Source organism: Olea europaea, chromosome 15 (genome assembly GCF_002742605.1).
Source record: "Olea europaea var. sylvestris chromosome 15, O_europaea_v1, whole genome shotgun sequence".
NCBI lineage: Eukaryota > Viridiplantae > Streptophyta > Magnoliopsida > Lamiales > Oleaceae > Olea > Olea europaea.
In genome coordinates this window covers 20708013-20735280 of record NC_036251.1, presented here as the reverse complement: position 1 = coordinate 20735280, position 27268 = coordinate 20708013, and the positions used below count along the sequence as shown (strand labels likewise).

The window sequence follows — 27268 nt, the reverse complement described above, 5'->3', positions numbered from 1 at the left end:
TTTAAGAAGCAGAAAAATTAGGACTTACAATTATTATATCAAATTCACTATTTGTTTATTGTCAACTATAAAAATTAGTGGGCTTGTGTACTTATAAGCTCCCAAACCTATACGCCGAGGTAAATATTTGACACTATTTTGTGAATCTAAGTTTCATGGCATGGAAATATGGGAAAACTTCGTATGTTTTTGACGTACTTTTATTTTCAACGAGCAGTTCAACATTCAATGCGGGCACATGTCCTACTATGATCAGGACAAAAGGGTTGCAGTCCCGCAAGAGTGAGCTAACCCCAAAAACCCAAAAGTGAAAATATGAATTTATTAATGTTCAACTTAAAAAATATTTAATATTTAATATTAATTAAACAATAAAAACTCCCTATTATTCTAATTTAATTAAAAACTAGAAAGTGAAAATATGAAATTTTCAAGAGATTGGAACATGAACTTGGAATTTAAAGTTTGGGAGTGAAGATACATTCTTCAAGTGATTGTTGCAACAGGAATTTGATATAGCTGTTGAAGACACAAAAGAACTGAAGTCAATTAAGTTAGTGCTTGGAAGTAATTTTTTGAAAATCACTTTTAAACAATTTATTCTATTTTTTTTTTTTCCACAATTTCCTACTTTTTAATAATACATTCTCAAAAACAAAAAAGAGAAAGAAAAAAGAAATCACTTCCACACTAGCTCTTAATTTTTACAATTACTTGTATTTACAAAATCTCACAATGAAGTTAAATCCATATTAAAGTTTTTGAATATTTTTATACAAAGTTTTCTTACACAACGGGTAAAGTTTCCAACTATATTAAAAATAAGAAAATACGAAATATACAATTTTTGAGTTTTCGAAATAATTTTAAAATGTGTTTGAAACGAAAACGCTAGCATTCTAAAAGGTTTCAATGCAACCTAGTTAAAAATTGTTGAAAGCTTGTTCTCGGAAGCGACTCTATCTTGTCAAATAGCTTAGTTCTCTGAATCGTTAAGTCTTGACATTGACTAGGTGATTCTATGAATTCTAACAAGATCATTTGTTGATCAATAGATACTTAGGATCCGTGGTCATGGTGGGCATAGCAATAACCTATAGGACTTCTTGATCTTGTATGTGACTAAAGCTCTCTTTACGAGTTTGAAACATTTTCTATAGGTTTTTCAATTCATGATATGTGTTATTTGCTTTTGAGTGCGAAAAATTTCTATCAAATGCAAATTAGGTTGTACGGAAGTTTGGAGGAACCAAGCCCGTACGCATATACTTATGCTCAACTTTAGTTTTATATTAAGGTTATTTTTGGTGTACATAATTTGAGTACATAAAGGTGTCTGCACCCCTCACATGGAATGTTACTCGCCCATGTAAGGAGTGTGGACACCCTCATGTACATAAAGGTTTATCCTCTATATTAAGCTCAGATACTCATGATTTATTTGTAAATTTTTTTGCTCGTCATTTACTTTGAAAATTAATAAAGGTTAGACTTTTAAGATATAGTTCTAATAATTCAAGGTGACTGAAAATATAAAATTTCACGTAAGATGGCCATGTGAATGAGAGTTGTGACGTTGTAAAATATTCCTCTTGAGTAATCATTCTGCTATAATTATTAAATAAAATTCATTTCCATGTGAAGGAACAGGATTGTCCAACTATTTCAGGATAGGGTTAAATACACATTTGGTCTAAAGTTATAGAAAATTTCCAAATTAGTCCTTCAACCTTTTTTTTTTTCAATTTATTCACCAAAATTTTCTAATGGTTTTAAATTTTTATTGAAATTTCGAATCTAGGTCAATAACATGGTGAAACCTTGCTCTAACGATTTCAATTCAATCAATGTTAGTTAAATTAACGTGAAATCCTAGTATATAAAGTCATTATGTACTAATGAGATGTTAGTTATCTTGTGAAGCAAACTTTAATGGTGTTAAATATGAAATGACATACCCCTAATAATTCGATTTCATTAAAATCAAATTTTAGTGTGTGATATTTATGTAAGGAAAAGAAACTTTAGGGGTTTTATCCGTTGATGTCAAAATGGATCAAGTCGTCTAAGATGACTCACCTCGTTAAAAAATTGGATCGAAACTAGTCTGACCCGGTTCAATTTGCTCGCAAATTGGTACACCATAATGAAAGTGTCGTGTTGGGATTTATTGTCTAGCCCAACGACCAAAAAATCAACTTAGTTGACTTGATTATTAAATAAATTAAAAGCTACAAGTAAATTAAGAGAGTTGTCAATATCCCTTCGCTCACAAGATATTTATTTTTTTTTTTCAATTATAACTGACTTAATTTAAATCAAATTAAATTCTAAAAAAAAAAATGGTGGTATGTACAATATTGATGGTTTCATGAACTTGTCTATTTCGCAAATTTGGAAGAATGTCTGAGCCTAGCACAAACTATATTTTTAAATAAGTAGGTTGAAATTTGTAATATGCCGAATTGGGTTGGTCATATGCTAGTCGATTCGAGTTGACCCATCTTTATTGACATCCATAGTTTAATCACATAAGATTTCATAATTTTATTGACAGAGTGATCAAATTAGAATCTTTAGAAAACTTTAGTGACGTTTGGGAGTTGTTTATATTCCGTTTAAATTATTAATAATAGAAATAAGTGCTGAATAATAGCGTAATACTTATAAATTCCGTGAAATATATGGATAAAAAGTGTTTCATCGATTATAAACAGTATATCTTGCCAAACACGGGCTTATTTGGAACAAAATAAAGGTAAAGAAATTCCATTATAACTTTTGAGGACCAAAGTGTATTCATCCCAAACATGATATGCCTTCACGCCAGTGCCTTCGAAACGACAAAGCACCCAACTGTTACAAACAACAAAGAGTGGAGAGAAACGGCTCTTGTCCTTCCTCTCAACGCACTCTTTTGCATTCTCTCAAATTTCCAATTCTTGCCATCTCTACCTCCTTCACGAGTTAAACAGAAAACGCGTCTGTGGACTTTCTTGGATTTTTCTGAAATCAAAATCCCATTTCAAAAAATCTTGCTAAATTACCCATGCTAAGTGCTATATTTAGGATAAGCAACTGAGGGAACCCAAAGTGTTCAATTCTTCAACTCATGATTTAAAGCTATGGCCCTTCAGTTTAGCTGGGTTGAAATGAAGATGAAGGCATTTTTTTGCTTCGTGTTTGTGTTAATGGTGCCTTTATATGGCAGCGCAGCCAGATTGAGCATGGAGAATCTTGAAGTTAAGAAGCACTTGAACAGTCTGAACAAGCCTCCTGTCAAGTCCATCAAGGTTCTCTTTTAGCGTTCTGCTGTCGAATAATACTTTTGGTGTACTTGTATTATAATTGCATACTTATTGTTGTTTCATTCATTGTGTTTGTGGATAATCAGAGCCCAGATGGTGATATCATTGACTGTGTTCATACGTCTAACCAACCAGCATTTGGTCACCCTTTACTTAAAAATCATACAATTCAGGTCAGAATTTTCCTTTCTTTTATGTTTCTGTCGATTTTATTTTTTATTATTTTTTTATAAGTATTTGTTTGGTGTAGATGAGGCCTAATTATCATCCAGAAGGCCTCTTGGGAGACAAAAAAGTGGGAAAAATTTTTGAAGGGCCAAAGCTAATTACTCAGTTGTGGCACAAGAATGGGAGATGCCCTGAGGGAACAATTCCAATTAGAAGAACAAAGAAAGAGGATTTGTTGAGAGCAAGTTCAATTAAGAGCTATGGCAAGAAAAATCACAGAAGCATCCCTAAACCAAAGTCTGCTGATCCTGAACCTGACCTTATCAACCAAAGTGGTCATCAGGTACTGCTTCCATCTGAGTCGGCTACTTGAATCTTTTTTCACGACCCTTTTGGTCAGTATCCATGTACACACATTTGAATTGGAACAGTTAAGGAAGAACAAAAGACAAAAGAAAAAGAAACCCATTTTCACTAAGTAGATTCTAAACTTTCTTGCTTTCTCTATTTGCAAAAAATTGTTTAAATGATATTTTTTGAGAGGGTATTTTGTTATTTTTGGAGTTTTTAGCATGCTATAGCCTATGTTGAGGGAGACAACTATTATGGAGCAAAGGCCACCATAAATGTGTGGGATCCTAAAACTCAACAACCAAATGAATTCAGCTTGTCACAGATTTGGATTTTGGGAGGTTCATTTGCGTCGGATTTGAACAGTATTGAGGCCGGTTGGCAGGTACTTTTCACCTTGATTAATTCCTTTTTACCTGTAATTTATTACAATCTTCATTTAATAATATCACTGGTGTGTACCAATTCTCTGTATAACAGGTTAGTCCAGATTTATATGGAGATAACAACACAAGGCTTTTCACCTATTGGACAGTAAGCCCTCAATTTTTCTTACTTTTTGTGCATAGAATTTGCTACGGAGACAGACTCAAAAATAGGGTAAAAACAGGATGGATATGTGTCGAAGCATGATTGGACACTTTGAAAAATAAAAAAAATGAAAATTACAGCCAATCAATTTTTGCTGAATCAGTCTGTCCTCTAACTCCCTGTTTTCAAGCCTGTCTGATTGGTTTTATTCTAGAATTAACTTCTCGAGTCCCATTGGATCATATTTTGATATATTTACAGCTAACATACATAATTGTTAAGAGTTTACTGGTGTTATTTGTGTGCTGAAATTTGGGAAAAAATGACAGAGTGATTCTTATCAAGCCACGGGCTGCTACAACTTGCTGTGTTCAGGCTTTATTCAAATCAATAATGAAATAGCAATGGGGGCAAGCATCTACCCTATTTCTGGCTACCACAGTTCCCAGTATGATATCAGCATTCTTGTCTGGAAGGTAATTTATTATTAAAATACATTGAACTGCCTGTCCCACTTTATATGATTAAATGGTTTGAAATTCAAACCTCTTAGCTGTTCTTCAATAATATAATTATGAAACAGACAAATGAGTGTTACAGTAAATTTATAAAGATTTATAAATTCAGTGAAAGTTACACATTACTTTGATGCTATTCATCTTGGTGTTAATAACCGATCTGGATGGTAATTGCATGTGATTAAATGACGGATTCATTTAAATGAAAAGTCATGTGACTCATTTCATTGGACCTATAAAGTGTAGCGATCTAAACTGGTGCTCAGAACCACTGGTGTTAGATGGTATTATTCTTAATTTTAATCACATGCTTATAAAATGTTACTTACTATTATTTATACATTTAGCGAATCTCATGAAAAAATTTGAATAGGATGATCTTACGTACACATATGGAAGGATTGATCATTTAAATCATGATATTTTGAATCTTGAACCTTTCAAATCATGACACATCGATATGTGAAATAGTAATAGAGAATAGATTTCGAATGTCGATGTGTCATGATTTGAATGGTTCGGAGTTCAATGTGTTATGATAAATGATTGTCGTACAACATGTACATCCAAGACCATTCTATAGAAACTTTTCTCCTAGCTAGCAAAGGAATGACAACCACTTTGTAATACTCTGTATTCTAACCCCAAAATAGCCTCCCTTGGACATCATCATGTGCATGACCTTTGGTATTACAAAGACCGGCATACCTCCGTACTCTATCATAAGGTTAGTAGTGTAATTTATTTCTAATGCATAGGATGTCAAAGAGATACTACTCAAATCTTGTTCTTAATACTCATCTTAATGTTATCACAATTGTTTATAACAAAAGAAGAACGAAAGAAAATTTTAGAAATTCATAGAGATAAGAAATACATAATTGTTATTTAGAGATGGAGCTGATTACATTCCTCCCATAACGAAGGAGGGAAGCTCCTTATATGGATAAGGAGACCCTTCACACCATACTGATTTACTACTACTTTAATAAAGTAGGACAATAAAACAACATACTTTAAAACTTTTACTAAGACAATTATTAAACACGACGATTGACGACTTAAAAAAAACTTTTACAAACACGGGGACAATTATTTAGATAAAATGATGAATTGAAAAGGCACACTTAAAAAGCAAGAATCAGTTTTTTAAAGGTGCAATTATTACAAATGATAAAAACTTTTATGCAAAGTTTCTTTTCAAATGGGCTGATTTATCACATCTGTCTTATTAAGGTGTTTAAAGGTTTGCTGCCAGTCCCATTACGTTCGAATTATTTGAATTAGAATGTAGTCCTTATTGTTTCCATCAAGGCCAATTGTGAGAGTCAAGTTTTTCTTCAAAAGGTTTTTCTTCCATTCTTTCAAGATTTTCCAAATTTTTGGGATCAAAATCATATGGTTGCGTTTCATAATCATAAATCTTGAGAGTTTTGAAAAACACTGTCATTGTAATTGGCAATTTCGATAATCCAGGACCAAGTAATCTGAATACTGAAATTGTAAATTACAATGACAATATTTATCAAGACTCCCAAGATCATTATGACTATGAAACACAATTATATGATTTTGATTCCAAAAATTCAGATAATCTTGAAAACTTGGAGGAAACTTTTTTTTTTGAAAAAAAACTTGATTCTCACAAATGGCCTTAGTGGAAACAACAAGGATTACCTTTCGATTCAAATTATTTAGACATACCGGGACTAGCAGCAAACCTTGATATCTTTGCTTTAAGTTTTTATCGTTTGTAATAATTGCATATTTAAAAATGCGGATTTTTTGTTTTTTAATTCTCTTTTTAAGTTTGTAATTTTGTCTAAATAGTTGTCATTGTGTCTATAGAAATCTTTAAGTAGTCTATCATCTTGTTTAATAAATGACTTTGAGTTTGTGACAGTTGCAAAGTCGGTTGTTTTATTATCTTACTTTATTAAAGTAGTCGTAAGTCAGTATGGTGTCGATGATCTCCTTATCCATATAAGGAGCTTTCCTCATTCATTAAGGGCAGAATTTAAGCAGCTCGAACTCTAAATAGCGAGTGTGTATTTTTTATGTCTATGAATTTCTGAGATTTTCTCTGGTTCTTCTTGAGTTTTAAACAATTGTGATAACCTTAAGATGAGTAGTAAAAACATAATCTGAGTAGTATTATGAGTATGCTCTGCAGTTGCCTCTTTAAGGATCGTGTGCATCAGAAAAAATGGTACCGCTGACCATATGATCTAGTACAAAGGTATGATGATTTTTGTAATACCAAATGTCAGTCCTATGATGATGGCCAAGGAAGGCAATTTCGGGGCTAGAATACTGAGTAATGGTCCTCACTCCTTCACTATCTCTTGGTATCAGATGGTGTATGTTCATGTAGTATTAGTATTGTGGTATCTAGACCATGGTTTTCGGACTATTGAAATCATTGGAACCAGCCTTGAATTGTCGATAAATTTGACATATATGCCTCTCAGTCACCAGAAGACACAATGTCTAGTTTTCAATTCCATTTAATCCCTACTATCACTTGCAGGACTGGAGTTGCCTTAGGTTCATGTAAATTTTATTTATTATGTAGTCCAAAATACATTTTATTGACTAGATATTCTGCAATTTTGTCAGGACCCCAAAGAAGGAAACTGGTGGATGCAATTTGGGGGTGAGTATGTACTGGGATACTGGCCAGGATATTTATTTTCGTACTTAACAGATAGTGCAACAATGATAGAATGGGGAGGAGAAGTAGTGAACTCAGAATCAGATGGACAACACACCACAACACAAATGGGGAGTGGCCATTTCCCTGAAGAAGGATTTGGCAAAGCCAGTTATTTCAAGAATATTCAAGTAGTAGACGACTCAAACAACTTAAGGCCTCCAAAAGACATTGACACTTTCACCGAGCAGTCAAATTGCTACAATGTACAACTTGGCAAGAATAATGATTGGGGCAATTATTTCTACTATGGAGGCCCTGGTCGAAACCCTAATTGTCCATGACAGTATACTAGGAAATATTTTGAATTTCTATGTAAAACCCAGTGTAGAAATGAGGTTTCATTGTTGGTTTTGTTCCTCCAAAACCATTCTTTGAGGATTGATTAGTAGTAAAAGGTGAATCTGTTCTTTATGTATTAGAAGGTTTTGCTTCTATTAACATATCCACATTAATGTTGGAAATGAGTGGTGTGAGGGGTGAAGTTTCTTTTTTTATGTAAAGTTATTTTATAATAATTCCAAATTGGAGTGATTGATTATCATTTTGAGGTGTTCTTGTTTTCTTGAGTCTCTGTAAGTGAATTACTTGTGGAAAGGCCTATAATTTTTGCATTCAATGACATCAAAGCAAAAGTAGTAGTATAATGTACAAAACCATTAAGTTATTATTTGTTAAACTGCTTCATTGGATGGTGGCACTCGACATATAGCAGGGCTCTCATTGGAAAGAGTCGAAAAGACCCTATTTTATGAAGAAGGATTTGGCAAAGCCAGTTATTTCAAGAATATTCAAGTAGTAGACGACTCAAACAACTTAAGGCCTCCAAAAGACATTAACACTTTCACCGAGCAGTCAAATTGCTACAATGTACAACTTGGCAAGAATAATGATTGGGGCAATTACTTCTACTATGGAGGCCCTGGTAGAAACCGTAATTGTCCATGACAGTATATTAGGAAATATATTGAATTTCTATGTAAAACCCAGTGTAGAAATGAGGTTTCACTGTTGGTTTTGTTCCTCCAAAACCATTCTTTGATTAGTAGTAAAAGGTGAATGTGTTCTTTATGTGTATTAGAAGGTTTTGCTTCTATTAACATCTCCACATTAATGTTGGAAATGAGTGGTGCGAGGGGTGAAGTTTCTTTTTTATGTAAAGTTTTTTATAATAATTCCAAATTGGAGTGATTGATTATCATTTTGAGGTGTTCTGTTTTCTTGAGTCTCTGTAAGTGAATTACTTGTGGAAAGGCCTATAATTTTTGCATTCAATGAGATCAAAGCAAAAGTAGTAGCATAATGTACAAAACCATTAAGTTATTATTTGTTAAACTGCTTCATCGGAAGGTGGCCCTCGTTGATGATATGACTTCAAACTATTATTGAATAATATTTTACTATCCATCTTTGTCTATATTCCCCCCTCAAGTCTTAAGATTTTTTTATTTATTTAAATTCTAAGATTATTTTTAGGTAAATTTTATATTATTAAATTTATTTAATAATGTTTGAACAAAAATGATATCTTTTATATTTATTTTTTGTACTCGTAACAGTTATATAGATGACAACATGGTGGAAGGGTGGGTCAGTAGAAGTGGCCCACTCGTCCCATGCCTCGAAGAGAATTTTCACAAAAAAAAATTTGTTACGTGTTTGCACACTTGGGCAACCCACAGGGCCCACAACCAACTCATGCCGAACCACGTGGTACTCGAGCCGAGATGATTTACATAGCCGAAGCCCATAAACCGAGCTCCACAGAAGCCCTGACCCATATATTCCGAGGCCCATCTATCATTGCCTCCCGAGGAGCTTCCGAAGCCTATATGCCGAGGCCCTTTGAAGGTGGACGAGGCTCTGTTGGCCAAAGCTCTGTTGCTGAGGTGGCATTCTCCGAAGCACAAAGCAACATCTTCCATAGACACCTCTCCCAAGAGATCTTCTGCACAAAGATTTTACTTGAATGATTGATAGAACATTTGTCATGAGTGTAAATGTTAAGTCTTGTCATTAGTAGAGGCGGCTATGTCAATCAATAAATGTATAACAGGCTAGGTGCGGCTGATGCCTACAGTTTGACATGTAACTCAACCGGATGAGGCCACGTGTACCCCGAACCAAAGGTCACGATCTAACTAGTGACACTATAAATATTTCTCCATGTATCCCATACAAAGGCTAATGCAAGAATCAATGCAAGAATTACTCAACTCTCTCTTTCTTATTATCTTGCAACACAAACGAGTTCATACATATTTAGATATACATTTACAAACATCGATTGGAAATTATTGTACAATCGGTCTTCGAACTTCCCGTCGGATTTCGAACGTTCTCGTCCCGCGCCGTTGAGCTACTTCCACGCCCTTGATCTGTCCGTTTTAGACCATTCACGTGTCTTAGCGTGTTGGACTTTCGCTCACGTGTGCGCGGGTGGATCCGACATCTGTTGGCAACATATTTTGGGGTCAACAGATTGACACCGTCTGTGGGAAACCATACTATAACTACGAACAACCTTGTGGTGAAAGCTTACTGAAGAGGAACATTGGGCATCTCCCTTGAAAAAGGATTTGTTCTTGAAAAAGAACAAGAGGAAGCCCCACGACTTAACAAAAATTTGAAGGATAAGACGCAAGAAAAATGAGTTCAAACGAAGACACATCCCCCAGGAGGGTAAGAGAAAATGCTAAGTGCCCCCTCAAGTAGCTGCCCCTGCAGCTCGGGATAGACCCCACCACAACCATAGAAGAGGTGGAATGCGCGCGAGAGCCCGGCTGTCAAGAGAAATGGCCGTCATGGCAGCTACTATGAGGAACATTGCTAGCCAAAACGTGGCTATGAGGGAACTTATGGCCCAAATGCAGGGCCAGGGAGGCTTCCCTATTCCTCCATAAGCCTCTCAAGGGCATTACTAGCAAGAAGATGAAGTTTAAAGCCGTAGGGTTACCACGCAGGACTATAGTCGAGGTAGAAGCCCATTTGAAAGGGAAGTAGAAGTTGACGTTTCCTCCAACTACGCTTCTGGCCGACCCACCGAGGTCCCTTTGAACCATGATAACTTCCCACCTCCGTATAAGCAAGAGCAGACATAGGAGGTCAGGCAGTGTATTTGACATAATTAACCTCGCTGAACCGAGGCTCAGACAACAACAACATCACGAGCCTTGGACAAGGCCACCACCTCCACCTCCAATGCCTCAACAGCCGGAGGAAAGGCATGAAAATTCCCCTCGTGTTGCCCCACCTAGAAATAGGCGCCAAAGGAGGGAGGAAGAGGCTAGAAACCGTCCCGGGACTTCTCACCAACAACTAAGGTATGAGGCTGAAGAAAACGATTCAGATGAGCAGCCGAGGTCTTGTGACTTGGACGACGACGATGAAAACCTGCCATTCTCAAGGAAACTAAAGAGTGCCGAAGTCCCGAACCACTATGTTATGCCAAAGATACCAAAGTATGACGGAAGAGGCGACCCAGAGAAGCACCTGAATGTTCACAAAACTTACACGAGCCTAAGGAGGGCCACCCTAGCTGTGAAATGCAGATCTTTTCAGTTAACACTTAGCGGAGCAGTTGAAATTTGGTATAGTAGGTTACCACCTGGGAGCATAAGAAGTTGGTTCGAATTCAAGACGACCTTCTTGAAGAGGTTCGCTGTGAGCAAAGAGGGAGAAACCCCCATCCAATGTCTCCAAGACATGAGGTAGGCACATGGTGAGTCCCTAAAGAGCTTCCTATCACGTTTCACCGATGAGATGACATATTGTGTGCAAGTCACCGATCGTAAGGCGTTATCTGCAGTGAGAGATGGTTTGAATATGAACACCCTGTTCTAGAGGGACGTGCAAAATGAAGACCCCACCACCTATGATGCCCTATTGAGATGATGAGACGGAAGATCATCAATGAAGAATTGATTGAGCATAGAAACAGGGCAAATAGAGGTCTCCCACCTTCTCAAAAGCAGCGTGCTAGAGGGCCGACATCCCACTTGATGGACTACCAAATAAACCAAGCTGGTAATGAGAGTTCTGGGCAAGCACTTGCCACCACCACTCTTAATGTCGTTCCTACATTGGCATATAAGGATATCAATCCAGTCACTGACACCCAGCAGATGAAAACTCCGCAATGATCCCGTAGGGATAGAGGCTGAGGTTGGGGTTCGAGACCTAGGAATAGGTCAAATCAGAACCCGCCTGGATATTGTGCATACCATCGATCCTATGGATACGACACAGCAGATTGCCGAGACTATGCTCACCGCTCTCGATAGAAACCCCCGAGGGACAGAAATGAATCGCCCCAGGCGAACAAGCCCCTACTTAGGTACGATAATCGACATGGGCATGAAGAGGCTGCTCCTTGTCAAAGGGATGTTTCTCCGCGACGATGGGAGCGTGATGCAGAGAGGCCAAGGGAAGGGCATAGACCCTGAAGAAACCAACAAGCTCAGGATGAGGGCCCTATCCACGAGGTGGATACCATTTTTGGAGGTCTATATGTAGGCAGTGAAACGCAGAACGCTAAAAGGAATTATACCCGTGAGGCCAAGCACCCCCCCGCTTACCAGCTATATTGTGGGCCATAACTTTCAGAGGGATTAAGTTCCACCTATTGTCTTCACCCAGAAGGACACTGAAGGGGTTCACTACCCCCACTGCGATGCACTTGTGGTAAGAGCAGTCATAGCCCGGAATGGGCTCAGACGAATGTTAGTTGACAATGGTAGCTCCATCAACATTCTATTCGGATCCACCTTTGATAAGATGATACTGGACCATGAGTTAACATCCACCACCACTCATTTGTATGGATTTATCGGAGATAGCATCACTCCGAGAGGAAAAATCACACTCACAGTAGAGATGGGGGAATCTCTCCAAACCACAATGAACTCCATGGAATTCCTCGTTGTTGACAGTCGATCGGCCTACCACGGATTATTGGGTAGGCCAGCCCTAAAAGAATTGGGAGCCGTCACCTCTATCCACCACCTATGCATGAAATTCCCGACTGAAAATAGGGCGGCAACGGTGAGAGGTAACCAAAGAGGCTCAAGAGAATGTTATCTAAGCTCCATCAGAAAAGTAGAGCCCCGGGACATCCACGTAATTATTGCTGACGTAATCATGACTGATGCCCCAGGTGATGCTCCCGTCGAACTAGAAGATGTCGAAATGATTGATGCACCACGCAATCCGAAAGTATTGGCATCGATGAGATTGATCCCCGCATAATTGAACACGAACCTCAAGCATCAGTTGAGAAACTTGAGAGCTTCTCGGTGGACCCCCGAGACCCATCCAAATTGTTGAAGGTGGGCAAAGGCTTGTCCAGCACTGTGAAAGAAAAGCTCAAGGATTTCCTAAGTAGGAACCTCGACATCTTTGCTTGGAGACATGAGGATATGGTAGGCATAGACCCCAAGGTCAGTTGCCACTACCTGAAAATTGATCCTAAGGTTGCCTCGCATAGACAAAAAAGCAGAGCCCTCAATCCTGAGAGGTATGAGGCGCTGAAGGAAGAAGTTTAGAAACTCATCCAGAATGGCTTCATCAGTGAGGCCACCTATCCGAGGTGGGTCTCCAATCCAGTTTTAGTGAAGAAACACAACGACAAGTGCAGGGTGAGCATCGATTTCACTAACCACAACAGAGATTGCCTGAAGGACAGCTTTCCACTTCCAAGGATTGACCAACTAGTAGACTCCACGGCTGGACACGAGTTGTTGAGCTTCATGGATGCATACTCCGGCTACAATCAAATCCACATGCACCCGGCCGATGAGGAACACACATCTTTCATCACAGACCGAGGCCTTTACTACTACAAGATGATGCCCTTCGGGTTGAAAAATGCTGGAACAACATATCAAAGGCTCGTCAACAAAAATTTTGTGGACTTCATCTACAAGACAATGGAGGTCTACGTAGATGACATGCTGGTAAAGAGTTTGGAAGCTGGGGACCACATAACACACCTCGACAACACCTTCCAAATTTTGAGAAGATATAGGATGAGGCTCAACCCCCTCAAGTGCGCCTTCGGAGTGGATTCCAACAAATTCTTAGGATACATGGTCAACAACGTGGTATTGAAGCCAACACTGAGAAGATCGAGGCCCTATGCAAGATGGGGTCTCCCCAAAAGCCAAAGGAGGTACAAAACTTGACTGGACGAGTGGTCGCGCTTAGCCGATTCTTCTCCAAAGCTGCGGACAAATGCCTCCCATTCTTCAAAGTGCTAAAAGCTAGGAAGAAGTTCCAGTGGAATGAGGAATGTGAATAGGCCTTCCAGGGCCTGTTTAGGCACCTAGGGCAGGCTCCCCTTCCTCTCCAAACCGAAGCCCGGTGAAATCCTACAGCTGTATCTAGCCGTCTCCAATGAGCCCATCAGTGCGATTCTAATCCGAGAAGAGGGAACCACCCAACTCCCCGTTTACTATACAAGTAAAGCACTCCTATCGCCGAAAACCCTCTGCCCCGATATGGAGAAGCTCACTTTGGCCTTGATCACGACCTCTAGGAAGTTGAGACCCTACTTCTAAGCCCATACCATCCATGTGCTGACAAACTTTCCCCTAAGGCAGGTACTTCAAAAGCCCGATGCCTCAGGGAGATTATTGAAATGGGCGGTGGGACTAAGTGAATTTGACCTCATGTTCAAGGCTAGGGCTGCCGTCAAGGGCTAAGCCTTAGCTCACTTTGTGGTATAATTCACCAACTTACCCGAGGTAGATGAAATCATGGAACAAGCCGAGCCCCCTACGTGGAACCAATTCGTTGATGGGTCGGCTGGGGACATCAGCTCAGGTTCCGGAGTTGTCCTCATCAGCCCGGAAGGTCACAAGCTGAACTCGACGGTGAGGTTCAATTTCAAGGCCACCAACTAAGTAGCAGAATACAAGGCACTTCTCCCAGGCCTCAGGTTAGCCAAAGAAATGTAAGTAAAGAGGCTGCTCATCAGTAGTGACTCCTAGCTGGTCGTTAACCAAGTCAATGGTAACTTTTCAGTCAGGGACAAAACAATGGCCTCCTACTTGAAAATGATAATGAACCTCCTCCCATCATTTGAAAAGTTTGAGTTGATACAGATCCCCCACATCGAAAATGCACATGCGGATGCACTCTCCAAACTGGCAAGTAGCAAGGATTCCGAACTACTCACAGTAGTCCCTATAGAGCACCTCCTCATGCCGTCAACTGAGGCCCCCCATATAATGTGGGTCACGGGACTCTTACCCGGATGCAGCCTATTGTGGCATACCTCAAGGACCAGATACTTCTCACTGACAAGCATGAGGCCTAGAAGCTAAGGAGGAGGTCAGCACATTTCCTCTTCATTGATGATGTACTCTATAAGAGAAGCTTCTCCTCTCCACTCTTACGATGCGTCGGAGGAGAAGAGGTTACCTACATCTTAAGAGAAGTCCATGAAGGTGTGTACAGCAACCACTCTGGAGGTCTATCTTTGGCACACTAAGGCAGGGGTACTACTGACCTACCTTGAAAAGGGACGCCCTCGAGTTTGTACGAAAATGTGACAAATGCCAACGATTCTCTCCTGTCCAAAGACAACCATCGTAAGATTTGACCTCGGTCTCCAGCCCTTGGCCTTTCTCGGAGTGGGGTGTGGACCTCATAGGTCCTCTACCAAAAGGCAGAGGAGGTGCGAGCTTCGCAATTGTGGCCATTAATTACTTCACAAAGTAGATTGAAGCTGAACCCCTAGCAAAAATTACAAAAGCCAACACTTCAAAGTTCTTGCGGAAGAATATCATATGTAGGTTCGGGATTCTCTACTCGATCGTCTCAAACAATGGTAGACAGTTCGACAACAAGAAGGTCAGAAGCTTGTGTGAAGAACTTGGCATCAAGAAACACTTCTCCATGCCTCAGCACCCACAAGCAAATGGCCAGGTTGAGGCTGTGAACAAGACAATCAAGCACTTCCTGAAAAGGAAGCTTGATGTGTCAAAAGGGGCATGGGTGGATGAGCTACCATAGGTTCTTTGGGCATTCCGAACCACTGCGAGGACCCCAACAGGGGAAACACCTTTTCTCATGGCATATGGGACTGAGACGATGAGCCCCGTTGAGGTCGGACTTCCATCTCCACGACGTCTGCATTTCAGTGAGATAACAAACGACAAGCTTCGCAGGTGCGACCTCGACTTCATTGAGAAAAGGAGAGATGATGCCCAGCTAAAACTCGGCACATATCAAAGAAAGATGACGAAGTACTTCAACTCAAAGATAAAGAAGAGGTCATTTTGAATCAATGACTTGGTCCTTAGGAGAGTCTTCCTCTCCTCGAAGGAACCTGGCACCAGTTCCCTGGGCCCGAACTGGGAAGGTCCATATAAAATTAGAAAGGAGATCCGACCCGGGACTTACTGGATTGAAGACATGAACGGCAAGGCACAACCCCGTCCATGGAACATTGAGCACCTCTGAATCTATTATCAATGAATGTACTACCTCGCTGGACGATCTTTCCCAACTTATGTAACATTTCCATAATTCAATAAAATTATCCATGATTGAATTCAAGTGTCACATTACGTCGTCACCTCAGAGGAGAGGTCAGTGTCCCGTCTTTGGGCCACCTTGTCTGAACTCCGAGGTGCACGCACTTGCCTCCCTTTGGCGAGGCTGAACACCGCTTGGAGAAGTCTCAGCATGACTGAACCATCCACCATGTTAGGAAGCGTCGTCACCTCGGAGGAGAGGCCAACGTCCCATCTCTGGGCCACCTCGCTCGAACTCCGAGGCACATATACTTTTACACCTATTTAGGCACAAGGCTCAACTACTACTAGCTTCACGCAACTACCTTTCAAATAAGACAATATTCCCAGTTCGGCTGAAGCGCGGTCCAGTTAGGATCCATTCAGGTTACAATTATTAAGATTAAGTACAATTTATTTGCTTAAGTCCACTATTATTCATGGCTCGTGAGGCTTGCGTACAATTTACTAGCTCAAGTGATTGGAGTTAGGATACCAAATTAAAGTTGTTCAGTTCTTCAATCAACATTAAGTTCAATTACTTAACGAGGCCAATGTACTTTGGAGAAAAACAACGTTAAATGAAAGAAATTATATTGATTTACAATCAAGGTTACAAAAGGGGGGCCTAAGGCCAGTACATCGAAATTTTTTGAAAAGAGAACTATCCTAAGCCTGGGACGACGGTGGAGGTGCCTCAACAGCGGGGCCTCCGCAGCTTGAGCATCAGAACTTCCTTCTTCTGCCTCCGCTACTTCATCTCCAACCACTTCATCAGCTGGGGTTTAAGGCACTTCATCCACAAACTCCGACCTCAGCTGTGACAGATCTTGATTTGGGAAAAGTTCCTCAGCCCTCTCCATCATCTCGGCATAATCATAGTTTCTCCAGTAGGTGCTGAAGCTCTTGTACTCCTCAGTATTGTGGAAATTGGCAATATAGTCTTTCACCGCCTCCTCCCTCGCCACTTTGGCCTCTTTCTTTGCCCTGGCTGCTTCATCAATGTACCACTTTATCTGGTCCTCTAAGAACTTGTACGCATCTTGGGCCCCAGCCAGCTCCAAATTTGCCTTCTCCAAGCTTCGGCAGTCACCTTGTGGTGGTCATTAGAAACCTCCACTTTCTTAGTCAAGGAGGCCACCTCGCACTGGGACTCATACACCTCCTTCTTCAACTCCTCGATCTGAGCCAAGGCAGAGTCCAGCTTGGTCGCATCTTCAAGTTTTTGGGCCCTCGCTTCCTCGGCTGCGGCTCTAGCTCCCTTCAGCTCTTCTGCAAGGGAGGCCATCTTCTTCTCCGAGGACTGGGTCCTCGTTTGAAAGTCAGTAAGGGCCTCCCTGCACTCCAGTGCTAGGCCAAAGGTCCTCACACTTTGGCTCATGAGGGCCCTTGTCAAATCTGTGGCGTTGCATGAGGAGGCATGCAACTGCCACCGATCCGTCCAGAATTTGTAGAAGCTTTCTGTGGCACTTCGGATCTCAGGTGGCAGAGCCTCCACCAATGCTAGAGCCAGAACCTCTTCCCTTCCGGCAAGGAAGGTCTGAGACTTCCCTTGCACCCTCGCAGGCCTCTACTTGGCGACCTCCTTCTTTGCCGCCTCAACTGCCCTCTTCGTAGCCTCCTCAGCCTCAGCTCGTCGAACCGTTTCAATCTTTACCGCTTTCGAGGCAGATGCAAGGAGCTTCGGCTGAGTGACTTCTCTGCCCTCATGGGACACGGAGGTCCCGAACTTTCCTGATGAGCTGGTGACGTGCACCAGCTTCCTCTTCTTCAGCTCCTCGGGGACCTTCTCCTTCCCCCGAGGCTCTTTGGCCTTTTTCGGGCTCTAAGGTTCCCCCTTTTCAGGAGCCCTTGAACTACCATCCTTAGAGAGGTGCTCGACCCTGCCCCGAACTTCTTTGGCACCACTGGACCCCAGTTTCAGGGGCCTCGCCTTCACAGTAGATGTGGCCATAAGTATAGAGGCCATGCCAGGGGCTGGGTATTCCCCCCTCTTGAACTTATCTGCAGAACATGTCAGTGCATCAGCATCAAAACAAAAGGAAAGAAATGCACAAATGTAGGAGCTTCTTACCCTTGGAGGCCATCAGTTCGAAATCAAGGAAGTAGCGACTTCGGTCGATGAGGTGGTCGAAGTAGCAAAGCTTAAGAGGTCTCTTGTAAATGTCCTCTATCACTTTGAACTCCTTCTTGCTCAACTCAAACCTCGTACTGCTATCTGCAAAGGAAGCCTCAAAAGTTAGAAAAAGAAATTTGAATACAGAATGCAAACTACTCAGGCTGGGAGACTCACGAGTTTCGTAGTACTGGGTCGGTACTGTACAAGCCAGGGTTGTGTCTCCTTCCACCGCCTGCCACCTGCCCCTCACCTAGAACCACGACTCCTTCCACCCCTTAATGGAAGAAGGCAGCCCCACCACAAAGGGTGCATGAGCCCCCCATGGAGTTAAATAATACCACCCCCTTGACTCCTTACCTATTACCCTAGGCTGGAATAGGGTCATGAAGACGTGGAGAGGCATATCCTTCCCAAGTGACACTTCCTTCTATAGGAAGTACAAGCCAACTAATTGGCTCTACCCATTTAGTAGAACCTGGGTCGGTGATAACATAAAGTTCCTCAGCATCGCCATGAAGAAGGGATGTAAAGGAAGACGCATACCTGCCTTAAACAGGTACTCGCTCACCGCCATGTATCTAGGCCTCGGATAGTAGGCTCGCTCATGGGCCTCGGGTACTAACATCTCTACATAATGGGGTATACAGTACCTCTCCCTAATCTCTCCCAGCCTCTTTCCTGTCATATTCGAAGGGACCCTAGACGCCCCCCACTCTACACTGTAGTCTACTGGCTCCTCGGTCATAGCATACTGCTCAAACTCGGAGTCCCCCTGTAACTAGCCCCCTGACCAAATGACACCACAGTGACCAACTCCCTACCCGAGGTGGACTCCATTTCAAAAAACGATTAAGAGCGCAATACAAGGGATTTTCTGTGAAAATACCTACGGGAATAACTACGCCGATGGAATGGTGCCGGAAAACTAGGGAAGAAATAGCTTCAACGTCGGAAAACTTAAGCTTTGGAAGAAAAATCAGATTGCAAAAGGTAGAAAATCCAGTGAAATGGGGGTCTCTTACCTTTTATAAAGGGCGAGGACGAACCCTAACCGTCTGATCAAAACCCATCCAATCTGGACCCTTCATTCTAAATCAAATTCGAGGCGTAAAATTCAAACGATTTTTCAAACCTACGCCTCAGATTTAAGCGTGTCTCCCATGCACCTCCTCCAACGTGTTTGGTTCTAGAAGCTCCAACTGTTCTCATGATTACGGTTTTAATTCGACGGCCGTAGGCGCCTTGGAAGTTGTAACGGTTCAGCCACATTTCCTCGAAAATATGAGCAAAACATCAAATCATTGGCACAACTGCCGAGGAACAATTATTGTCAATGTGCCTCAGAATTCAGCCATCAAGCCTCGCAGGTTCGGTTTCTCAACCACCTCGACTTCCTCATCAGAAATCAGCCATCAAGCCTCGCAGGTTCGGTTTCTCAACTCCTCGGCTTCCTCATCAAAAATCAGCCATAAAACCTCGCAGGTTCGATTTTCTCAACCACCTCGGCTTCCTCATCAGAAATCAGCCATAAAGCCTCGCAGATTCGATTTTCTCAACCACCCTGGCTTCCTCATCAGAATTCAGCAATTAAGGCTCACAGGTTCGGTTTCTCAACCACCTTGGCTTCCTCATCAGAATCTAGCCATCAAGCCTCGCAAGTTCGGTTTCTCAAACACCTCGGCTTCGTCATTCTCGTCACTCCTCCACAACAACACATCTCTAAATCCAATCATGATATAAATATCTATACTTGGACTTGGGGGACTATTATTTGGGGTACAAAAAATTTCAAAAATTTCTTTCGATTTAACCATTTGGCGTTACTTCACCGAAGTCCTCGCATTACATAAATGACTATACTCGGACTTGGGGGACTATTGTTACGTGTTTGCACACTTGGGCAACCCACTAGGGCCCACGGCCAACTCATGCCGAACCACGTGGCACTCAAGTCGAGGTGATTTGCATAGTCGAAGCCCATAAATCGAGCTCCACAGATGCCCCGGCCCATATATTCCGAGGCCCATCTATCATTGCCTCCTGAGGAGCTTCCGAAGCCCATATGCCGAGGCCCTTTGAAGGTGGACGAGGCTCTGTTGGCCGAAGCTCAGTTGCCGAGGTGGCATTCTCCGAAGCACAAAGCAACATCTTCCATAGACACCTCTCCCTAGAGATCTTCTGCACAAAGATCTTACTTGAATGATTGATAGGATGTTTATCATGAGTGTAAATGTTAAGTCTTGTCACTAGTAGAGGCGGCTCTGGCAATCAATAAATGTATAACAGGCTAGGTGCGGCCGATACCTACAATTTAACATGTAACTCAATCGGATGAGGCCACGTGTACCCTGAACCAAAGGTCACGATCTAACTAGTGACACTATAAATACTTTCCCATGTACTCCATACAAAGACTAATGCAAGAATCAATACAAGAAATCATACTTTACTCAACTCTCTCTTTCTTATTATCTTAGAACACAAACGAGTTCATACATATTTAGTTATACATTTACAAATATCGATTGGTAATTATTGTACAATCGGTCTACGAACTTTCCGTCGGATTCCGAACGTTCTCGTCCCGGGCCGTTGAGGTACTCTCACGCCCTTGATCTGTCCGTTTTAGATCGTCCATGTGTCCTAGCGTGTTGGCCTTTCGTTCACGTGTGCGCGGGTGGGTCCGACATCTGTTGACAACATATTCTGGGGTCAACAAAATTTATCGAAATATATATAGTATTATTGGGCTTGTAGAAGAAAATCTACTCTTTACGATTAATTATTTTTAAAGATGCTGTTTATAATAAAAAATAACGAGCAGTATTGTTTAGAGAATTTTTGACTCTAAAACTTGAACCAAGCTACATGTATAAATATTTTTGACAGAATTTTCATTGAATTACAGTTGTTAAGTTTCCATTTATAGTTGAAAAAAGAATGAAAAAGAACATTGCCAATCAGGTGCAGCGTGTACACTTGATTTTATCCATAAAACTTACATTCCATTGCGAACTAAAAATAATAATAGGTCTGAACTAAAAATTAACATAATTGCAGATTTTTTCTCTTACACAACAAAATACTAACAAATTATTAGAGTAAAAAAATTAATTTTAAATATCTTTTTTTTCCCAATTAAATAACAAAATTATAAAATAAATCATACATTCTTATGTGAAATTTTGTATCTTTCTTTCTTTCGAAAATATTAGTTTCACGTATCATGTCATTTCATGCAACATTACCGCATTAACAAATTCTATAAATAAGTGACGAGACTTGAATTTAGAATAGTTTTTATGTTATGATTATGTTGCAATAGTTCATTTAAAATTTTAAAATCAAACCACATTACTTGAGTATATTGCAATAGTTCATTTAAGTTTTTAAATCAAACCACGGTACTTGAGTGTTTTATTATTAATAGAGAAAAAGGAAAGCTATAGCGGAAGAGAAACATAGACCAAATTTCCAACAAAATAAGAAAAATAATCTTATTCGAAGATGTAAAGTCCAATGAAACATAAATAATTCAATGAAATTTTTAAGGGCATATCTGTAATCTAGTCGTCATATATCTAGTCTCCATGCGTCTTGTGCGATATGTGTCCTAGTCATAATAATCGATGTACTCGAGATCATTAAAAGAAGGGGAGACCTCATGGACGCGGAAGAAATAATTTAGGAAGATTATGATAATATAAATTTGGACTATATCGAAAATGTGTGCATATGAATTAGTGGATTTTAGCAGCCATCGATATGCTTTTTGTCATTATTCATAAAATTACGTGAAAGAACTCCATGAGGTAGCTTTTTATCTTAAATGAATAATAATTAAAGTAGAGGACTCTTAATTTAACTTGACAGATTTTACCCAATACTTTTAAGTAAATAAGTAATTAAAGATTGACCTGATGAGATTCATCACCAGTTAACCCGAGTTCCAATATTTGTAAACCAACCAGAAAGATTAACCTAGTTCTATCACTCAAGACTGTTAGTGGTCAGTCACTGGTGCAAGAGTCTACTGAACTTGAGCATGAAGTAAGTTATTATAATCAATTTAAATTATAAATTAATAAAAATAAGTAAATGACGATGAATAAGTGGGTAGTATTCATGTGTTTCATCAAATATGTGAATAAAAAATGAAAGTGATCGAAAGTGATGAAAATAGCATAAATGTATTCGTCGGACTTTCACACTATCCAACGAGATGTCATGGAAGACTTCCCACTATGGTTGGTAATGTTGCCGACTGGAATGTTATGAAAAAATTTCACGACACGACACGACATGATAGAATGAAAAGCTATATAGCATGATGTCTATGTTCTTAAACTTTTCACAACGCAATATTATTGATCGTCGTAGAATTTATGAGTTCATGATCAGGAAATGTTATTTTAAATTATAGCTTTTAGTAGTTATTGATCTTTTGTTGTCCTTTTATTTTACATTTTCTATATATTCAACGTGTTTGAGTTTGCATACTAAACACAAAACTACACCGCCAGCGAGCAAATCCTGCATAACCACCCCACTCCACCACATTAGTCAAACCAATTATACATCCAACAAAAATTATATTAAAAAAAAAACCAATATAATGATAAATTCATCCAATTTAAACAAAAAACAAATCATTTTTCTGATAAATTCACCAAACATAAGTTGGAAAGAAAATCAATTTTCACCATACTACTCAAAAGGATACAAAATTGATACATGCAATTATCAATTATGAAAAATAGACTATCAATTCCAAATTATACTACAATTATTTAGAACTATATATAGTATGTACAACTCAGAAAAAAAAAAAAATTGCAAAACGTGTCAAAAAATATATATATACGAATTGAACTATTGAAGTATGAAAGTATGACATTGATCTTTCCAAATCTGCCATTTTAAGCCCTTCACGCTCACATGGTTAACAGCAAAATCATCGAAAAATTCAGAAACCCATTTCAAAAAATTTGTTCACGTATGACCTTTTTTTGTGTTCTATTATGCATATAAATATGAAAAGTAGTGAGCCAAAAGACAAATTTCAACCCATAGTTGAAAACTAGATAAATTGAATTAAAAAATATATATAATACGGCTGTTAACTTTAGCCGTGTCAAAATGAAGGTGAAGGTATATCATTTCTTTGTGTTCCTGTTAATGGTGCCTTTACGTGGCACTTCTGCCAAACCGAGAATGGCGAATCTTGAAGATGAGAAGAAATGGACTCGAAGAAATGAGGGGCCGCCTCGTAAGTTCATCGAGGTCTGTCTACATGCCCTTTATTTTTGCGTGTTTGCTTGTATTGAGATCTGTTGTCCAAAATTGGTTATTTAATTTGCTGTCTACCTAATGATTTATTGAAACATTACTTTAAATTAACGTGCACGAGTCGAGGTTTCAAAATTGGAGAAGATATGTTCTCTTCAACTCCTCAAAACTGGAAAAGATTTTCTTGAGAAAACTAGTATGATGATAGAAATGCACAAAATTCGTAGCTTGACCGTTTGGTTTTTAGTTTCGTTTCATTTTTTTTTATTAATATTCAAAAATATATTGTTCATCAAAATATTGTTGCTTGCAGGGCTCATCTAAGGGGAATCAGATCAATGTTTCTTCTGTTTCCATTTCCAGTCCTCCCAAGAAGGAAAATGAGCCTCTTCCAATAGAAACACCGTTCAATCTTCCTTCTCCACTCCCACCCTGGCCTCAAGGTACAAAATTACACATTTTTTGCATTATTTATTTAATGCGAACATTGTTAACTTTGCATTTCTTTTCTTTTGGATTTAGGTGAAGGCTTTGCGAGTGGAATAATTGATCTAGGAGGATTACAAGTGTGTCAAGTATCGACATTCACTGTGGTGTGGGCTACGAAAGAAGGCGGACCGGATAATCTTGGCGCAACATTTTTTGAACCATGTTCTTTACCAGATGAATTCTTTTTGCTAGGATTCTATAGCCAATCCAACAACAGGCCTTTATCTGGATGGGTTCTTGCAGCAAAAGATGCAACAAGTGAAGGTCTCTTGAAGGAACCAGTTGACTACATTCTTGTTTGGAGTAGTGAATCTTTGAATATTAATCAAGATGGTGTTGGCTATATCTGGCTGCCAATACCCCCTGATGGCTACATAGCTCTCGGACACGTCGTCACGAGTTCTCCTGAGAAGCCGGCCGTCGACAAAATTCGATGCGTTCGCTCTGATTTCACGGATTCTTTTGAAAGTGATGATTGGATTTGGGGGCCAGATGATGAAATTGATACAAATGAGATCAATGTTTATAGCACAAGACCATCAGTTAGAGGAATTCAAGCCATGGGGATTCCTACAGGAACATTTATAACCCAAAAAAATGGGGCTGCTGGATCAACTCTTGTCTGTTTGAAGAATGCAAATGCCAGTAAAAATGCTTTGCCTAATTCAAATCAGATTAAGGCATTGATTCAAGCTTACTCTCCTTATATCTATTTTCATCCTGATGAAAACTACTTACCTTCCTCATTGACCTGGTTTTTCGAAAACGGAGCACTACTGTATACGAAAGGTCAAGAATCGAATCCAATAGCCATTGATAGCACGGGCTCAAATCTTCCTCAGGGGGGCGGAAATGATGGTTCCTATTGGATAGACCTTCCTATGGATGATATAGAAAAAGAGAGAGTCAAGCTAGGAGATCTACAAGATGCCTATGCTTATTTACATGTTAAACCCATGTTTGGTGCAACATTTACAGACATAGCAATATGGATATTTTACCCTTTCAATGGTCCTAGCAGGGCGAAAGTCGGATTCTTCAATGTTCACATGGGGAAAATTGGAGAACATGTTGGAGATTGGGAGCATGTGACCTTAAGAATCAGCAATTTCAATGGGGAGCTTAAGGCTGTCTATTTTTCTCAGCATAATAAAGGAGTGTGGGTGGAAGCTTCAGAATTGGAGTTTGAAAATGGTAATAAACCAGTGGTCTATTCATCATTACATGGCCATGCCTCGTATCCAAAACCCGGCCTCGTTCTGCTAGGGAAAAGGAAAATGGGCATAAGAGATGATACTGGGAAGGGGACTTTTTCCATGGACACTGGAGAAAAGTTTTCAGTGGTGAATGCTGATTATATGGGGTCTATGTATGAAAATCCACCATGGCTCAATTATACAAGAGAATGGGGTCCAAAGATAAGCTACGAAATTGAGGATGAGCTCAAGGTGCTTGAGATGTTTTTGCCAGGGAAATTAAAGCCTAAATTTGAAAATTTTGTGTTGAGTCTTCCTCAGGAGTTGTTGGGGGAGGAAGGGCCTACTGGGCCTATGGTTAAAGATAATGGGGTACTTTTAAGTATAGCTTTGTCAAACCAACCATTTTCCATTTTAACCATAAAAATCTAACATTCACCACAATAGCCATTTCTTGTGTAAAAGACTAAAATGCCCTTAAATGAGTTATATAATTACAAAAATAGAAATATGGTAAAAAGACAAAAATATCCTTAAGTTACAAATAAAAATCCAAACAAGGCTCAATTGAAATTTGAAAACGAAGTCAGTCTTTTCATCAGTTTACTCTAACACGATAAAAACTCTTCCATTTTTCATCCACTTCAACCTCAAAATTTCATAAACTTATCAGTTATCAACCTCAACAGAAAAATTTAGTTAAATTTCAGCACTTCAATTCGGTAAGTATCTTTTCGTAGTATTTAATTTTATTTTTATTGAAGTCGTATATTTTTTTTAAATGGTAGAAAAAATAATATTAGAGTCAAAGTTCAGGCCGGCACCGATCAGACGTCGGAACGACGGATTTAACGACGGTCCGGACAGTCCGGACCGTCTGTTGGGAACGGTCCGGATGAACGGACGGTCCGGACCGGACCATCCGGACCGTCCGTCGCCGACGGTCCGGACCATCCGGACCGTCCGTTGCAGACTCCCCCGCCCCTCGATTCTGATAATTTTTTTCTGATAATTTATTCTGATATTTTTAATTCATAATGCAGATATGGCAAAAGCGTGTGTCCCAATCTGTTATTTTGGCGAATTTCAAAGGAAAGAAAATGGTCAATGGGAATGGAAATGGAGGAGTGAAGGAGAAGGGGTTGCTGCTATTACGATAACAAAAAATACTTCGTTTACAGAAATGTACAGTGAAATACAAAACATGCTTAACGTCGATTCCTCTCAGTACGATATGGAATTGGGATTTTTATTTCAAAAGCATTCAACAATTTCGATTTCACCTTTGAAAGTTACTTCTGAAGCGTAAATAAAGCATCTAATTCAATTGAACCAAGGTCGAAAGACGACTCCTATTTGCGTAAGTTTGTTGAAGAAAAATGTCATCGAGGGTGAACACGAAGTTTTTGATGGAGAGGATCGTAATGAGAATGATTTTTGGGATACTGTTGAGATTGCTCGGGAGGATGATGTGGTTATTCCTAGGGCAGTTGCTACTCACCATGATGTCACCGTTACACGAAGGATTTACGAGGAAGTTTAAGACAACGAGGATGAAAGGCCATTTACAAATCAGGATTTAATTGCTTTATCCAGACAGAGACATGAGTCTGGTGGGAGCTCACATGCTGGGCCGAGTACACGGTCTTCTAATTGTTCGCGTGTAGTTCCTGATGATGAAGATTTACATGTCGATCAATTGTTTGACACGAAAAGAGATTTGCAAGAAGCCGCGCACCGAATTGCAATGAAACATAATTTTGAGTTTAAGGTAAAAAAATCAAATAAGTCTACATACACAATTATTTGTGTGGACAACAATTGCAGTTGGCGTTTGAGTGCGACAAAGATGGACACAAATGAGTTCTTTGTTGTTCGTAAGTATGCGCGGGAACATACTTGTGAAGTGGGTATTCGTCAAAATGATCACAGGCAAGCTCGATCATGGTTTATTGGTCGAAAGATAATGCACAAGTTTCAGGATCCACGGACGATTTACAGACCTACAGATATCATCAACGACATCCGTCGAGAGTATGGGGTGGTTATGAGTTACCAGAAGGCCTG

At 39.9% G+C, this 27268-nt stretch overlaps 2 protein-coding genes across 3 annotated transcripts; both read left to right on the top strand.

Annotated features, from left to right (window-relative positions):
* The first annotated feature begins 2852 nt into the window (after window positions 1–2852).
* Window positions 2853–8790, top strand: LOC111410430. Of its 2 annotated transcripts, XM_023040750.1 has the most exons (8): window positions 2853–3293; window positions 3395–3481; window positions 3559–3819; window positions 4048–4212; window positions 4308–4361; window positions 4688–4834; window positions 7496–7685; window positions 8350–8790. In XM_023040750.1, the coding sequence occupies exons 1-8, from the start codon at window positions 3126–3128 to the stop codon at window positions 8535–8537; spliced, it is 1260 nt and encodes a 419-aa protein (XP_022896518.1). In that variant the 5' UTR covers window positions 2853–3125; the 3' UTR covers window positions 8538–8790. The 2 variants fall into 2 exon arrangements, with proteins under 2 accessions (XP_022896518.1, XP_022896517.1); XM_023040749.1 differs by lacking the exon at window positions 8350–8790 and having other exon boundaries at window positions 2855–3293; window positions 7496–8136.
* A 14651-nt stretch (window positions 8791–23441) lies between these two features.
* Window positions 23442–27064, top strand: LOC111411369. Its single transcript, XM_023041909.1, has 7 exons — window positions 23442–23510; window positions 23830–23959; window positions 24039–25573; window positions 26245–26342; window positions 26567–26738; window positions 26802–26972; window positions 27029–27064. Exons 1-7 carry the CDS (start codon window positions 23442–23444, stop codon window positions 27062–27064), a joined length of 2211 nt encoding a protein of 736 aa, XP_022897677.1.
* The last annotated feature ends 204 nt before the right edge of the window (window positions 27065–27268 follow it).